The sequence below is a fragment of the Caloenas nicobarica genome, chromosome 12 (genome assembly GCF_036013445.1).
Source record: "Caloenas nicobarica isolate bCalNic1 chromosome 12, bCalNic1.hap1, whole genome shotgun sequence".
Taxonomy (NCBI): Eukaryota; Metazoa; Chordata; class Aves; order Columbiformes; family Columbidae; genus Caloenas; species Caloenas nicobarica.
Genome location: NC_088256.1, coordinates 7520487 through 7537432, shown reverse-complemented (window position 1 = coordinate 7537432; position 16946 = coordinate 7520487). Strand labels below are relative to the sequence as shown.

At 35.7% G+C, this 16946-nt stretch overlaps 1 protein-coding gene across 3 annotated transcripts in view; it reads left to right on the top strand.

The window, feature by feature from the left end:
- Positions 1-16946, top strand: part of RPS6KA6 (ribosomal protein S6 kinase A6) — a 40477-nt gene that overhangs the window by 9696 nt on the left and 13835 nt on the right. For all 3 annotated transcript variants that reach the window (XM_065643618.1, XM_065643617.1, XM_065643619.1), the window contains 10 exons: positions 3452-3568; positions 6522-6603; positions 7470-7550; positions 8076-8155; positions 11030-11136; positions 11411-11448; positions 12927-13069; positions 13803-13873; positions 15217-15305; positions 15389-15453. In XM_065643618.1, coding sequence (XP_065499690.1) covers positions 3452-3568; positions 6522-6603; positions 7470-7550; positions 8076-8155; positions 11030-11136; positions 11411-11448; positions 12927-13069; positions 13803-13873; positions 15217-15305; positions 15389-15453 — 873 coding nt within the window. The remainder of the gene's footprint in view (positions 1-3451; positions 3569-6521; positions 6604-7469; positions 7551-8075; positions 8156-11029; positions 11137-11410; positions 11449-12926; positions 13070-13802; positions 13874-15216; positions 15306-15388; positions 15454-16946) is intronic.

Genomic DNA, 16946 nt, shown 5'->3' with positions numbered 1-16946 from the left:
TAAGTGCCTTGTTTGGGAAGGTTTGGCCGCATGAGGCGATGCTTCATGGAAAACAGATCCTGCGTGCTGCAGAAAGCGTTTGCACATCCCTCGCCCTCTGAAAATGTTCAGTCCAACCTTGAACCTTTTATACACAGAGTGCTTAATGCTGCTTTTATTACACTGTTGTCTGTTCCTCCTTTGTATTTTTTAAGGTAGTTGCTGTACATTCACCTAGAAGTACTAAATTCCTGCTATTTTAGAACAGAATTAATTTTTACACCAGTATTTTAATTTGACTTTTGTATAGAAATATCCCAGATAAACCCTGCTGAGTGTGATTTTTGCCCAGTGCCTTGGTGATGTGCATATGTAGGAGATGCTGAAGATCAGTATTCTGTATGCCAGGTAAATCTTGGTCTAAACTCCAGGCTAATTCTACTTGCAGTGAAATGCCTGACTTGGCATGGAAGAATTGGCCATTGTTTTCCCACACACATATATCCGTATATTTTTGAACAGGATCATGGAAGAAGGTATCAAGTAGATCTTATTGCCAGCTGTAACCACTGCTTTGTACTGCAATAATAACTTTTTAAGTAAGCGATTTGGAGAATAAACTCCTGGGGGTAGAAATATGTTTCTTGGACGTTTCCTGGTGTGGCATAAGTAAATAAACAGTCAATGTCAAAGTCATCTTCCACGTAGCAAAGATGAGCGATGGGTTGTCTCGGTGCTTGAACCAGAGGATGTTGCTGAGCGTGTTTGTTTGGTGCTCGGAGCTGCCAACCAGTCCAGCTGTCACCAAGATGGGTGGCACGAAGCCGTCACCGATTTCTTGCAGAGCTTTGTCTTCTGCCGAACGTGCTGGGAATTGTTACCTCTCATGCAAGGTGACTCGGTGGGAGCTGGTACCTGAGCCCTCCAATGGATTTGCTGCTCAAGCAGCAGAGCAGAAAATCAGATAACCAAATCTGCAGCCCATGAAGGCCAAACGAGAAACAAGAATTAAACTGGCTTATACATCTGTTCAGCTCTTTACCTGCTCATTTCTTGTTGATGATGCAGAGGTCTTTTTATACTTCAGTCATGCCAATTTTTAGTACTTTAATGATAGTTAAGTAGGTGAAATTATATAGACATCTTTTGTGAAAGTAAAACACTTTATAAAAAATAGCTCATTTAGTACATCTCAAATTACTCTTTATTTGCATGGAAAACATTTTTTCTCCTCAGTTCACATTTAGAAATCCTGTGTCAGTCTCCGCAGCAACCACGTGTGATGTCAGAGGCTAATGACTTGAGCTGGGTGATAAAGAAGAGGAGCAGGTGAACTCTTAAAGGTCTTTTCTCAGGCAAAGGTTCACAGTGTTAAGGAAAACAAATTAGGATGATGAAGTAAAAAGGCTTTTAAGTGGAGTATTTACATACTTCATAGAAAGAACCAACCATTAATTCAGTTGTACAACTTCGTGTAAAACTAGACGACTTGCTGCTTTCATCTGTTGTCAGATGACTTGAAATTCTAGTGTTCTTACCTCCCTTAAATTCCAGGTATATTTTTTAAAAAATTTTTGAAATGAAAATATGTGCATCTTTCCTGTGAATACATATGTGCAGAGTCAACAAGATAAATGGATGAGATGCAGTTGGGCTGTATAAACTGTATCATCAGTGTATGTCAGCTGTTTTTTTGTGAACAAATAGGGAAATAAAGTAGCTTAGACTGTGAATTAAAGAATTAACTTTGTTATTCAACAATGTCATCCATTAATACCTACCTTTGCATGGGAAACAGGCGGAACAAATGGGACTTTTTCCAGAAAGAGTATGAAATAAGAGATGTAGGGGAGGGGAAAGGACTTGTGCAATAACAGCTGGACTACAGTTTGTGAGTATACTACAGTTTGTGAGTATACTACAGTTTGTGAGTATACTACAGTTTGTGAGTATATTACAATGTTAGTTTGAAGTCTTCCTTTCCCCCTTAGGACAAACAAAGAAATTAACAGTGCATTAGCTGTCTATGCCTTATGTTTGCCTCCTTTTTAAAGATTATTGCATTAAGTATGTACACATCTAGATGACCAGATTTCTACCCTTATTTGCTCTATAAACCCACCTAGAGAATTTCATCTAGATACTTCTGTATCAAGTCTGATAACGCTGATTAGAAGTTTTAATGTGTGGTTGTGGACAGCAAGACTCTGTGTAGTTAACCTGACTATAGACTGATGTTCTTCCCTCAAGCCAACTGTGTATCAGGCGGCCAGGTCCTTTTCTGCTTGTGTTTGTACTTGCCATTGAGCGAGAGCAAGGCATGGTAGGTTGGGAGGCTGTTTTTTCTGGTCTCTACTAAGGGAGGCTTTCAAGATGAAGATATAAAGAGAGGATAGGACAGTTAATAATCGTTTGGATACCCTAAAAGCAAGTACCACAAATCAGATGGGATTTTCTGTTGTGATTGGGTGGTTTGCTGTGTACAAGAAATTCATTGGTATTCGTGGTCAGGCTGAGGGATGCCACTCTGTTTTTACATGCCAGCCAAGGTTGCTGGTGTAGGCCTTGGCACATCGTTTTTAGTTTCAAGGGTGCTTATTTTGACACCTCATTTGTTTTGGCTCGCAGAAACTCCTCTTGCACCACAAAAGCTGCAATACGTCATCTGATTCATTTTCACCGTGGATGTTTGTCTTTTCACAACTGCAGCTGCTGTGCCCAGCTTTGATAAAGATGAGATTAACAGGAAAATGTCAACAGGACACTAAATATTTTACCTGCCTCAGAATTACCCTCGGCTTTCTGAAGGTCTTCACACAGGAGAGTCTTTCCGTGAGCTCTGCACCCCAGAGCTGTGTTGCTTCTCTTGGGTGCAAGAATTTGCAGAGTTCTTAAGATGATTCATATCTTATTTATGCTCTTCAAATAAGGCATATTCCTTTAGCTGCAACTGGGTGACCATATTTGTTATTTGCTGCTGTGAAAAGCAACAATTACCTAAAATGATGAAATCCAATTTAGCTTTCATTAAGACTATTTCAGGGAAGGGAAAGATGAGAAAAGTAATAACTGGGAAAACTAAAGGCTGCTAAAACAGAGGTGAAGCACAGAAGATTCATTTTAGACTTGGTTTAAAAATCTGTGTATTTATTCCTTTCATGTAAGAAAATCAGTCTTTGTAGTAATATTTGTGACAAAAGGAAATGAGCATTCTTTGAGAATTTTATGTTAAGTTTAGAAATTTTAGATGCAGTTATTTAAGAGAGGATGGATGAGAAAACTCTTAATTTAAACAGCTTTCTTTTGTGCTGTATTAGAATTTAAACTATTTTATGTAAAAAAAAAAAAAAAACAAACAAACAAACCACAACTAAACAAAAAGAAAAGAGCGGGAATTTACATGCACTTCTAACAAGAGCTGCTTAATTCATGCCTGTTCTTTGTTGTATTTTTGTTTGCCTTGAAACAATAGGATGAAGGAAGTGTGAAAGAAATTCCTATTACACACCATGTGAAAGAAGGATGTGAGAAAGCAGATCCAGCACAGTTTGAACTACTTAAAGTTCTCGGACAGGGATCATTTGGAAAGGTAAGATAATTAACTCTGGTTTTATCTGATGTCCACTTGGAACCTGCTTCGTCTTATTAATGTCTTGCTTCCCTTATTTCTGTAATACAAGATTAGGTGTAAACCTAACAAATCTGGGTACAGGTAGGTGTGTTTGTGGAACTTGCGTTGTTTTGGAGGAAGTTATCTATCCTGTTTTGCAATTGGCTGATGTGGGGTTTTTGTTGTTTGGTTTTTACTATGACAGCATTTCTGACTTTGCATTTTTTAGAGGAAAAGCAATGTCTTTAGCCATAGACCTTTCCAGACAGCCTGGGAGGGAGGGGTTAGCTCAAGAACATTTTTGGATAAGGAAGACAGTGCTGTAGCCAAGCCCCTGGGAACGTTTGAGAAGTTATTGACAAATTTAATCTTTTTTCCAGTCTTGCTCTGGTGCCAAGAGCACTGTTTATAGCAGGACACCAGCGTGTGTCAGAGACAGAGGGGTGAGTCAGCAGCACATTTTCAGAGGTCTGCCATGGAGAGTTATGGTTTGTTTGAACTGAAGAGACACATTTGTGGTTCCTCTGGAGTGGCATCTGCAGCTCTGTGGGACCAGCAGCACCAACAGCCAGGGATCTCACCTGTTGCTGAATTAGAAGAGATATTTATGCAGCAGCTCTAGTGTTGACAAGCTCTGTTTGCCTAATGCTATGGCTGTTTGAAATAAAATAATAGAGTTTTCAGCTGCCTCAAGACGTTTTTTCAGCATCTAGTGAGGAATCAGAATGGACAATATACCTGTTGCATAGAGGTTACCTCACATCTTCTGTAGCTGAGATCGATGCTTGGGAGGCACTGGGGTGGTGTCAACAGACACTTCTGGAGGAGATGGCCATTTGTCTTTTAATGATGGTACTTGACATGCCGTGAATATTTGACTTTTTTCAATATATAAAATCTGTATTGACATAGATACAGAAGAACAATTGTGGTAGTTTGGAACTGGAACCAAAGTAACAATGAAGTAAATAACCTGGGAAATGTATTTCAGGTTTTTTATTTTGCTCTATTTGCCAAGTGGCCTACAGCTGAAAAGACAAAGTGAACAATTATTCAAATACCATGCAGAAGAAATACGGCAATTTTTTGTTACAGAAATTTCTTTTTGTAATGTGCCACTTGGTGTCACTTTGCAGAAGTGAAATTAAAAATCAGATGCTTAGTCACTAGTTTGAAACACATTAGTTAAAATATTAATCCTAGTGTATAAGAAGCTAATTTATTTTTTAAACCCAGACTTTTAAACTGAATCTTTTGAAACACCTAGAAAGTAGACAGTCAGCTTTACATGTTTCCATGTTCCTGTTCTTCTGCTGGTTTGGGGTTTTTTTTCTATCTCATGGCAGGAACAAACCTGCATAGAGTTGTATGATCAGAGAGAGGGGGAAATAGACATTAGGAAGGCATTCTGTGAGTAAGTGATAGTTTAAAAAATAGCATTGCACCTCCGCAAGATGTGGGATTATGGAGACTTGGTCTGTAAATTAAATAAATGGTGCTTGATTAATTTTCAGTGGCAGCTATTTTAGTCCTTATTAGTTAAAGTTTGTAAATTGTACATGACTTCCATACATTCCCGCAAGCTACTAGTTATTAGGCAGTATTTGTACATGCTTATTAATATTTTACTTTTGTAATTGTGAGGGTATTCATCTACAGATGTTTTCTTATTTGCTGGTGTTTGAATTACTCCCTTTATTATTTGAGCATAAACATCGTATCACAGGAGAGTAGTGCGGTAGGTCAGTCACTGGGCAAAACTTAAGCAAAACAAAGCCTGAATCTGAAAACATGTTTTTCTTCTAACCGGAGCTTAAATAAAAACAACTCCTCTGCCAACCCTGTACGATTTAGTCAGTGACAGTGTATGAATTTCTGATTCTAGAATGGAAAATTTGATGACCTTACTTGATTATATTTTCTAAAATAATTTCTAAGTATTTAATAATTTCTAACAAAGTACATATGTAAATCTAGTGTTAATGAAAATCCTAAGGTAAGATCAGAGTGGCAATTTTGGGTAGCTCTTGCCATTCTTTTGTGACTTGTTTTTGGTGTTGGTTGGTTTGTTTGTTTTACAATACAAAACTAATAATTGCTATTATAAGAACAACCCCTTGGAAACTGGAGTATATTCCAAACAATTTTGTAAATTGAAAGGCCTAGTAATTAGAATATTAGTCAGCAGAGGTACATGTGTCTGTGATGCATTACTCTAATATTATACTTTTCTTAATGTCAAGTTGTATATCATCTATCTTTAAAACTCCTCTGGAAAGGAAAGAGTAGAAAAACCTGTTGGAGTCGCTATTCCAGAGGGAAAGGTGCTTTGATCTTAAACGATGAGGTTTTCTTGCTTTCGTCTTGCCATTCTCACAGAATTCATTAATATAGCCTGTTATGTATTTCAGACTTGGGTCTTAAACCTCAAAAATCTCTTAGGAGGTGGCAGAGCAGGCAGATTTGTCATTCTCCAAGAAAGTAATATAGAAATATCCCACATTTATATAATAGCTTAATTGATAATACATACTTAAATGGTTCGCTATAGGAAAGAACATATAGTTTATGAGCAATGTGAATGCTTTAGTGTAATGTGGTGCGTGTAACCTAATCTGATTAAGGAAATGCAATTTTGCTCTTCCTTTCAAGGTGTGTTCTTAGGAAATAACACTGAAAGCTGTCTGAAATTAATAGGAGGTTTGCAAATGCTTTGTGATAGTTGCGTGTTTGGTTGCTAAGCTTGCTCATGCAAAAAGACTTGCTATGAATATTTGGTATATTTTATTCCTCAGAGTTTTTGAGGAATGGGATGGGACCAGGGATGTGCTATCTCCTTGTCTGTGTTAATGAAGCTAAAAGTAAAGTTGTAGTAATGCTTTTTTTTAGGTTGTTTTAGCAGTAATTTTCAAAATGGGGTTTGTATTACCAGGTCTTCCTCGTACGGAAAATAATTGGTCCTGATGCTGGGCAACTTTATGCAATGAAAGTATTGAAAAAAGCTTCTTTAAAAGGTATGTGCACCTTTTGAATTGGAACTTTAGAAAATGGTTTTCAGTGCACCTGTATCTCTTCAATTGAGTCTTGTAAATACTTAATTTTAAAAGCTTTTTTTAATCTTAAATATTTTTCAGTGAGTTCATAAGTCTTCTCTGACAGTAGATTTTTCAAGAGTAACTTGTAAATTCATGTTTAAGAATTATTTTAAATCTGGCCAAATAACTTTAATTATGTGGTGAAAAGTACTCTTTCAGAGTTTCAAACTGCATTGTTTAGTTCTGTTTAGTCTTTTTATTCTATTAAAACACATCAATTTCACAAACAATTTTCCTTTTTCCTTTCATTAAGTTAGAATTCTACTGTGGTTAAAAATGTGAAGTCATTCCCTTTAGTTGTAGGTGCCATAGCAAGCTAACGTGCTGGTTTGGCTTTCAGAAGACACTTTAATGGGTGCAAATCCACTGTGTGTAAATAAGGACTCTACTAGTGGAAGAGGAAAAAGTAATCTTAAAAGACAGAAAATATATATTCCATACAGATAGTTAATTCAGAGGTTGAAGTTAGCTGCCCGAGAGATGGGAGATATGAGCATTCTTCTGGAAGGTAATATAGATTTTCACAAAATATTGGAATGTGTTGGAAAAAAATGAAGACAACAAGGAAGCCGGGGCAGGTAACAAAAATAAGAAACGAAGAAACAAAATGGTTTTGCTGTTTGAAAGCACGTGCTTTGTGGGACACCTAAAAGTTAAAAACAAATAAGGTAACAAGGAAAAGTATTTCTTTAGACAGCAAAGACTTTCTATATGCTAATTTCTGCTCCATTTGTATTATACGAAATACATTTGTTTCATACTAGTCTTTTTTTTTTTCCCCTCAGTTCGGGATAGAGTTCGTACAAAAATGGAGAGAGATATATTAGTAGAAGTAAATCATCCATTTATCGTCAAACTGCACTATGGTTGGTATTTTTTTTTTTTTTGGTACAGTTTCTTTCATTACTTGAAGGTGTAGCTGATCTTGTTATTTCTCAGTTTTATAGTGTCGATTTTAGTATCCAAATTAGGTTCTAGCAACTTCAAATCGCAGGGCTAAAAAGGAATGTACATACACACGTGTATAAAAGTTTTAAGTTCTCTTGGAATAAAAGATTTGGAAAATTCTTGCAAGCTCTGAAGATATTTTTTTTCTTACTTTTCATTGAGTAAACCCAAAAGACAGTAATTCACATACTCGGTGTTTCCCTGTTTAGCAAAGGAGAAGTAAAAGAACAGTATTTTAATGATCTCCTATGACTAAGATTGTCTTCTGTGAAGAAGCAAGTAATCATTCAATAAATTACCTCATGTGCTTTGGAATTTTTTCAGTTCCATAACAAAAGTATTGCCTTTCACCGAAATTTCCAGCTTGTAAAAGCATTCAGATCTGTTTTGTAGATCATCTTTGTGATATAACTCTTGACTTTTTTTTTTAATTTTTTTTTAAGCCTTTCAGACTGAAGGGAAGCTATATTTAATATTGGATTTTCTCAGGGGAGGAGATGTATTCACGCGATTATCCAAAGAGGTAAGTACCTAAAATTTTATTTCCACTCAGTTTTAGACAGTTGGGGTTTTTTGTCAGTATAGGATTGTCTTCTGTAGCTGTTTCCCCCATATGCCTTGTCATAGTCAAGTCTTTAACTTAGTTGGACTTCCTTTACGTATTCTAGAATATATTCTGTAATGTTAAGAACCATAAGTGTGTATTGTTTAGTAGCCTAAGTTTTAATTTGGTGTCTGCAAAGTACAGCTCTTTTGTCTAAAAATGTTTTGTTGCTTGGAAACCTGATTGAAGTAAATGAAGATTTAGCAATAAAGGAAGGGGATGTATAGTTCTCATGCTCATAGTCAGCTTAGGTGCTCCTAGAATTCCACATCCCTATGGGATTTCTGCTGCATTGTAAAATTTGATGGTGCTGTAACACAAATCCTAATGATTAATCTCACAAAATATGAACATTGAGTATTTTTGAGACCACTTCCCTTCATCTAACACTGGCATACTACTGGAACTTTAATTTTTCATTTCTATTTTTGTTTTCTGGAATGAGCGCTTCAGAGGAGGGAATATGATTCAGCCAGTCATTTTTTTTTAAAACATTCATCATCAAATATTTATTATATGTTACCTTAAGTATTATGAACACATTTATAAGACTTTTATTTTCATTCTGCAAACCTTTTATAAAAGATGTAAATTTTTAATGGCAATTTCTCAACAACTTCACAGTAAGAGTTTTTCAGTGTTTTCATCAGCGTAAATACATTTATATTGCTAATGCATAGGAAAAGCAGTGAGAGAACTGGATATCTGACTGGTTTGGTTTTGGTTTTGATTTTTCATGACATTGTTGTATCCCCAGTATGTAAGGCCATGAGCTAGTTTTTTTTTCCCCATATACTTTTTGTAAAAAATAAAGCTTTACTTTAGGAACGGGCGAAAGAGAAGGAGGAACTTAAAGGGATCTTTGTTTTCCTCTTTATAAAAAGCTGATCTTGGTAAAACAGCTATCACGTGTAAGAACTGAGCTCAAAATTAATTAACCTTGAGGCTAGAATGGAGGTTGAAAGCTTAAACAAACTGACTTGTAAAGGGTTATTGGAGCAGTAGGCAGGAAAGAGGTCAATCTCTGCTTTGATATAGGATGTCTAATTATAGAGGAAATTCTGGTATAGCAGGAAGAACGATTCTTTGCACTAACACAGCTGGAATTACCAAGTGTCCAACATTCTTAAATAAGGGATGCAAGCCTATCCATAATAATACTATAATACAATTTCTTTGGGAATGAAGAAGCAATAATTGTCAGGTTTTCTCACTGTTAAGTTTCTACATGTTTTTTTTGAAGACTTCGGTTACCTTCTGTAATGGCTTTTAAACACTTATTTTGTCTATAGATGAGGAAAAAACCCCAACAAAACAGGCTTTTTTATTTTCTGGTAGGAAGAGAAGGTATTTTCAAAGGTACCTGGTAAAACAAGGACAGTGGACAATCCACATGAGGGTAAACTCCTCATGGCATTTCATACTTTCCACACAAGGATTATTTTACATTAATTGGGTTTAATATGAGGTCTTTAAATTCCGACGCAGGTATGAGAGTTTCAGCTGTAGTGGTGAGATGAGTATGTAATGAAGTTTTCATTGATAACATTTAATGAAGTTGACTTGCATCGTGTTTAATTTGACACAGAAAGCAGTTTTAGATGAAATTGTTATTGAGAGAACGTAGATTACCATTGGAAACCTGAAAAACTAGCTCATGGCCTTACATACTGGGGATACAACAATGTCATGAAAAACCAAAACCATCATTCTGAGATTTGCATTTTGGCTGCTCCATGTGATATCCCAGGTTTCCCCTTGCTCATCTGGGTATAGATGAAAAACACTACCAACCTTGATCTGTAGAAAATCAAGGTGAAACTTTGTGTAATGTAACAGCGTTACTGTTCATACAACGTTAAAACCCATCATTACAGAAATTAGGAATATTTCTGTTGCCGGTGGAACAGATTGCATATGTGCAATTTGAAGTACAGATCAGTGTACTACTAAAGCAATAAGCCCAGTTACTTTAATTTAAGTCTTGTTAGGAGTCTGTAATCTGCAGTTGAGATGGCTGTTCTCCTTGTTCCTGGTATTTTCAACAAACAAAGGAATAGTTCACTTAAACCGCAAATTCAGTTCCAGTAATTTAAAGATTACTAGCTGCTGCAGTAATTTGTCGAACATGACAAGAGCCAAAGCAGGTTCTTATATCTGAAATTAGACGCAATCTGTTGAGCGTTTAGGTTAGAAATGCATCTCTCAAATGCTCTATATGCAACATCAGTCAGTTTTTCAGTATCTCATCTGGGTTCTTCAAATTTCTTTTCCTAAGAAGAGCAGAGGAGGTTCTTCAACTTCCACTGCAGATTTTCACGTCATTGTTATTTTCACCAAAGTGTTTTACTTTGCATGCTTTTTTCGAAATTATTTCTTTTATTTTTTTCCTTCTAAATAATGCAAATTCACAGAGACGGTCACCCGATACAGCAGTCGTATACTAAATTTTATGATGCAGTGGAAAACAGTCTGTATAGGATTGTGGTAGGAGGAGTGCTGGTGGTCAGTAACACCAAATATAACAATTAAATTTATTACCTTAAAAGTTAGCTAATGTTTTGCAGTAACTGCTGATGTTTTTCTTTAAGTATTGCAGGTAGTGCTTTTGTAAATATGATGATGAGCCTTTATTAGTATTTAATTTCTGTTAGGTGAATTCATGAATTATGAGTTCATAAGGTACTTCTGAAACTTAATGTGAAATGTAGGCAGACAGGACTGTTTTGTTTAGATTGCAGTTTTAAAAACTGAAGACAAGATCAGAAGGTAAATCTATACAGTTCTTATTAGGTTATGTTTACAGAGGAAGATGTGAAATTCTACCTCGCAGAACTGGCCCTTGCTTTGGATCACCTGCACAGCTTGGGAATTGTATACAGGGACCTGAAGCCAGAAAAGTAAAGTAAAATGTATTTTACCACTATTACATGTATTTTGCTTGTTGCTTTGCATTTTCTACTATAGTGATGTAAAAAATTAAAAATACTTTTGTTAGACTATGTAAACAAACAAAATGTAAAAAAAAAAAAAAACTGTAATTTAATTGAAATAATATTGGCTTGTTAAATTAATAACAAGTTTGAGGTGAAAATTGTAAACTGTTATATTTTAAATGTTATATGTAAACATTCCTTTTTATGCGTATTGGTGAATGTGAATTTTAATTTTCAGCATTTTGCTTGATGAAGCAGGACATATCAAGTTAACAGGTAGGTAACACTTACTGTTACAGTATTTTATGAACAAATTTCTGTATAAGATTTGAGTTATAAGCCTAAGATATGTAGTGATGGCTGGAATATGTGTGAGCCAGTAGTTAGCTGTTTAGAAATTTTTTTATTGGACAGACTTTTAATAATAAATCTGTATCCCTTCCTGATTCTTTATATAGCATTAAGTACTTTTGTTGAAGTATTTCAGGTAGTCAGAGACTGTATCTGATGGTTTTGGCCATTTACCAGCTGACGATCAAGAGGTTATAGAGCCAGGCTGGAAGCTGCTGACCGTGAGACTTTTAAAAGCAGAAGTGCTTTTGGTGTAAAGAGATTTCAGTGCACAATAAGACCTGTGAAACATTACTTTTTTTTTTTTTTTTGCATTTCTGGATTATCATTTTTAAATGCATGTAAAATTGCAGAAAAATGTTCTATGAGGAACAACTGAAATACGTATATTCTAGGAAATGATATATATCAAAGACTGACTATTCAGAATACAAATTACGATGAATTTCTGAAAGCTTTAGATTACAGTTCAGGTGATACTTTTGGAACATAAATTTAATTATATATTTTGATCGATAGATATTGCTACTAGATTCCAAGGGAAAAAGAAGAGTGGGGTTTTTTTTTTAATTCTCAAAGAATTAATAGAATAATGGTGATGGAAATCATGTTCATAAAATGTGTCACTCTTAAAATTCTGCATGATACATTTAAATCCAAGTCAATTCTAAAATTCTCGCTTCCTTCTGGAAGTGGAAAGAATAATCGATGGCGCTGTTGATTAGCGATCTTTTCCCCTTTGAAAAAAGGAACCTTGAGAGCCTTTTCTTGCGAGTCGGGCTGATGACAAGGATTTGTGTCTTCAATGGCATCGTTCGAACAAGAAAAAAAGTATTCTGGGAGTAAAGTGAGCAGATATGCCAAACTCTACTGAACTTGAGTCAGGATGCAGAACTATGTTGTCTTATATAACAACATTATTTTTAGTCTGATTTTATTTATTAATCATTCAGTAATGCTAGACCATGCAGACTGGGTTCTCTTTGAAACTCATATTTACTTTTATCCAGTTTTTTGCATGAATAAAGCAGGCAGTAAACAGAGAAAACAAGAACTTTTGGTTATCCTAAGGCTCTAAATATGTAATATTTCAAATACTGAGTTATTATTTTGAGTAGTCATATTGATGACTAACCATTGATTTAATATGACTTATAGAATGGTTTTGGTGATATATAGTAAAATAAACATCCGAGGTATCTAGATATCTCCAGCTTCTTGTTTCACAAAGATCCAGGATAGCACAGTATTCCTGAAAGAAAGAAAACAAAAGCTGTCAACGCTTTGATTTTTTTTTTTTTTTTTTAAAATACCATATGCAATATTGGTGTGTGTGTTGTGGTTTGTTTGTGTTATTCCTGAAGTTCTTTACTGGCTATATTCTTGTAATGCTGTTGTTGTAGACTTTGGACTCAGCAAAGAATCAGTAGATCAAGAGAAGAAGGCGTATTCTTTCTGTGGTACTGTAGAGTACATGGCACCCGAAGTGGTAAACAGGCGCGGGCACAACCAGAGTGCGGACTGGTGGTCCTTTGGGGTTCTCATGGTACTGTCACCTCACTTAACGGCACAAATACACCGCGTTTGCCTAACGGGACTGTCAATTAATGTGTTTAGAATAAGCTTGGCCAGATCTAATTATGAATGGTTGGGTAAGAGAGAAATCAATAACTGAATCACTACTGAAACAGCAAGTAATTGGATTAAATTTTATTTTTCACTTGCTTAGCTCTGTATTACAGATCGGGAACCACAAAGATCATACATGTAGTCCATTAGTAGTTTAGAATGGTTGTAGTCAGTTTGTATATTGATTTCACATGGTACTTTATAGTTAAAACTGAATACTTGATTTGATGGAATATTAATTGCATTTTTGTAAGAGTAAGCCCATTAATGAGTGAAATAAGCCATTCACCACTAGCACTTATGCTTTTTCATGATGTGTCAGAGTATCAGACTGCATATTGACATTAAAATTAAAATACTGTTTGAGAATTTATTCTTCTTGCTGTTTTCATAGTACAGCACCATGTAAAAGTAGGTTATGGAGGGGATTTTTGTTACTTTAATTGAAGTCACTTATGGATGTAAAATATTCCTACATCATTGTTACATTGCACTTGCTGCTGTTATCATGTAAACTGCCAATGAAAGCAAAATTTTACATTTGTGAAGTTTTTTGATAATTTAGACAAGCTCAGAGTACAACACTTAACACTGTGTTTGAGCAATTTGGGCAAGAAGTGTTGATTTAAATTAACATTTGTTCTTTTCAGTTTGAAATGCTTACTGGTACACTACCATTTCAAGGTAAAGATCGAAATGAAACTATGAATATGATACTGAAGTAAGTATATCTTCTTACTTTTTGGAAAGTCAGAAAATGTACTTTTTAAAGATGTTTTAGCAACTTGTTATAACTCCTTGTACTTGAAGAGCATTAAGCTAAGAGAAACAAAACAGCTAAGCCTCCATCATCCTGATAATGTTCAGATCCCAGAACAGGGAACTACTGTTAAGTATCTGCAGGAATTAAAATCTTAGGGATGAAATTGTGTATTTATTGTAGATGTATAATTAAGATAAAACCAGTACAGTGAATTAGACCAGCATGATTTACCACTCATGTTGTTGTTACAATCTCTTGCTGCTGTTCCAGCACAGCTTATTTTGTAAGCAATAGTTAATCTGGTGTTATTTGTGTACATGTATATGGAGAGTGCCCTTACATGCTCGCATTTTCCATATTCAATTGCCTTAGTTGCAACAGAAGCTGTCTAACAAGACAAACTGGGTAAACTGGTGATTAGTAGGTGAAGTTGTTGGGCAAACATGTTCTCATCTTTATTTGTGCTTAGCTAGCAAAGAATTTCCTTTAGACCATGTGCAAGAGCCTTGGGCCTTTTGAGGGGTGATGGTCAGGGAAGGGGGTGAGAGAGAAACTCTGTTCTTACCAATGTACGATGGTTTGAACTTACCCCAATTGGAATTTATAGTGATATTACCTGTAAAAGCGGGTGGATTAGATCACTGGCCTCACCTGGAGCTCTACGGGATGCTACACTTCCGTAGAAGAATTTCCTGCCTTAGTGTAATTGTTTTCATAAAATCAGCTTAGGAAAGTCAGTAAGCTTTTACATAATGGCTTAATGGGCTACAGCTTGAGGCTTTCACTTCAAGAGGAATATTATTACTTAATCGCAATCACTTCAGGGGCAAGTGATTTGGGATTGGGTGAGTCTCTTCTGGTGTTGATTCTGGTAGAGGTATTTTGGTGATGACCTACTGGTGACATGAAGATATCTTTGAAAATATGTATTCCTGAGAATTGTTTTACTCTATTTTAGCATAAAGCTTGTTTGAGGGGCTTGAGGGTTTTGGTCTGGTGTGGTTTTAGTTCGTGGGGGTTTTCTGGGTTTTTGTTTGTTTCTTTTTTTTGTTTTGTTTTGGGTTTTCTGTTGTCATTTGGGGTTTTTTGGGTTTTTGTTTGTGGTTTTTATTTTTTGGTTGGTTGGTTTTTTTCTTTTAACCACTCATAATGTGAAACTTGAAAGCTGGTGAGTTAAATGTGCACACTCTACAAGACTTTGAAGTAGATCCTTGATATGTCAAGTTGTGTGATGAAGTTGATGTAGACAATTTTTAGTAAGATCCATTTCTTCCTTTTACTTGTTTTCTGTTTTCCTTTAGAGCAAAACTTGGAATGCCTCAGTTCCTCAGCCCTGAAGCACAGAGTCTTCTGAGGATGTTGTTTAAAAGGAACCCATCAAATAGATTAGGTTGGTTCACTCTTATTTTTAATGTAATCTTCTTCAAAGACTTTACCCCAAAGTGTGTTAAATATGGTATTTTCTTTGTTCAGGAGCTGGTTCAGATGGAGTTGAAGAAATCAAGAGACATCCTTTTTTTTCTACTGTTGACTGGAATGTAAGTAACAAATTATCTGAATGACAAAGCTGTGTTTAATTTTTGTTGTAGCATTATAAGTATTTGCATCTGAATAAGGCACAATAAACGCTGCAGTACTGCTGACTGTTACATTCCGCCTTCTACTGTAATCTTACTTGGCATTCAGAGCTGTAGTATTTATGGTATAGAGAGTATTAATTATAAATTGAGCATTTACTTTTTAAATAATTAAGAGTTGTGGCATTCTAAAGCTTAAATTGCCTCTTAGAGTATTTGTAGTCGGAGGAGGATGCTGGTGTTCCCTGTGTGCCAGAATCCTGCTCTTCAGTCAGTGCCCGTCTGGTGTGTCCATGCAGGGTGCAGCAACTCCCTTTGACTGTAATTCTCTTTGATTTCTCTCTAGTTAACCACAACACATTCCTATTTTATCAGTCATATTCCCTTCACAGTCAAAGTATTGACTCTGGTGCTCCGAGATGATCAGAAGTCTGTATGAGTTCATGATTGCTTGCTTCAATTTTTAACAAGCACCTTGGTGCTTTTCCTCTGCGGTTCTCTAAGCTTTTGAGATGTTTTTCTCTGTAACATTCATAAAACCAAGATGCTCTATATTGAATAAATTCACTCTGAAAACACTCCTTTGCTATAATGCCTACAAAGGGATAGACATGATTAAAAAGATGTTGCTGTGCTGATGGGACTACCTGCAATGCCAGCCAAGGCCGGGCTCAGCTGCTTCTTTAAAGCCTCTTGTCATTATCCTTCTGTTTATCTGTTTACTGCTGAGAAGGTGGTTTTCTAGCTGCATTGGTGCAGCATCTGCCATAGAGTCCTGATTAGCAAGTAGAGTTTTCAGTAACAGCAGAACTTCACTGTTTTATGTGAGTACTTTTCATAAGAGAAGGCTATGTTGTTGTTGCTTGATTATCTGCTTTTATTTATTTTTTTTTGTAAGGGACTGATATTGAAATAAATACCGGCAAGGAATTTTGAAATATCTGCAGTTCTAACTCTTCTTTTTTTTTTTTTTTTTTAATTTATATATTTGGCAGTACTTTGTAGTTATTTCACTATGGTGGTGTTGATGACCACTTCTGTATTTAATCTCATTATTTCTTTGGGATAATTCAGGTCTCTCTTCCCTGGTGGTGGTAGTTGGTTTTGGGTTTTTGGGAGTTGTGTTTGTTTGTTTTTTTTAATTGAAACACATTGTGTGCAGGAAGATGAAATTAAACAAACCACCAAAAAAAAAGTCTGAAAGGATGAGAGAAATGCCAAGAAAATGTTCTCAGAACTTCCTGAACTTTACATGGGGCTGCGACAGCATTTGACATTAAATTTTCTCTTCCTTAATTGTAAATGGGACTTGTTACTGATTTGAGATCACTTGGGCAATGCACTTTCTAAAGCATGTTCAGGAAAGGAGAGAAAAAAAGGAGGAACCATCATTCTGCTTTCCCTTCCCTCCCCTAACTTAGTTCGGTAGATTAGGAAAAACCTGGAGTAGAGCT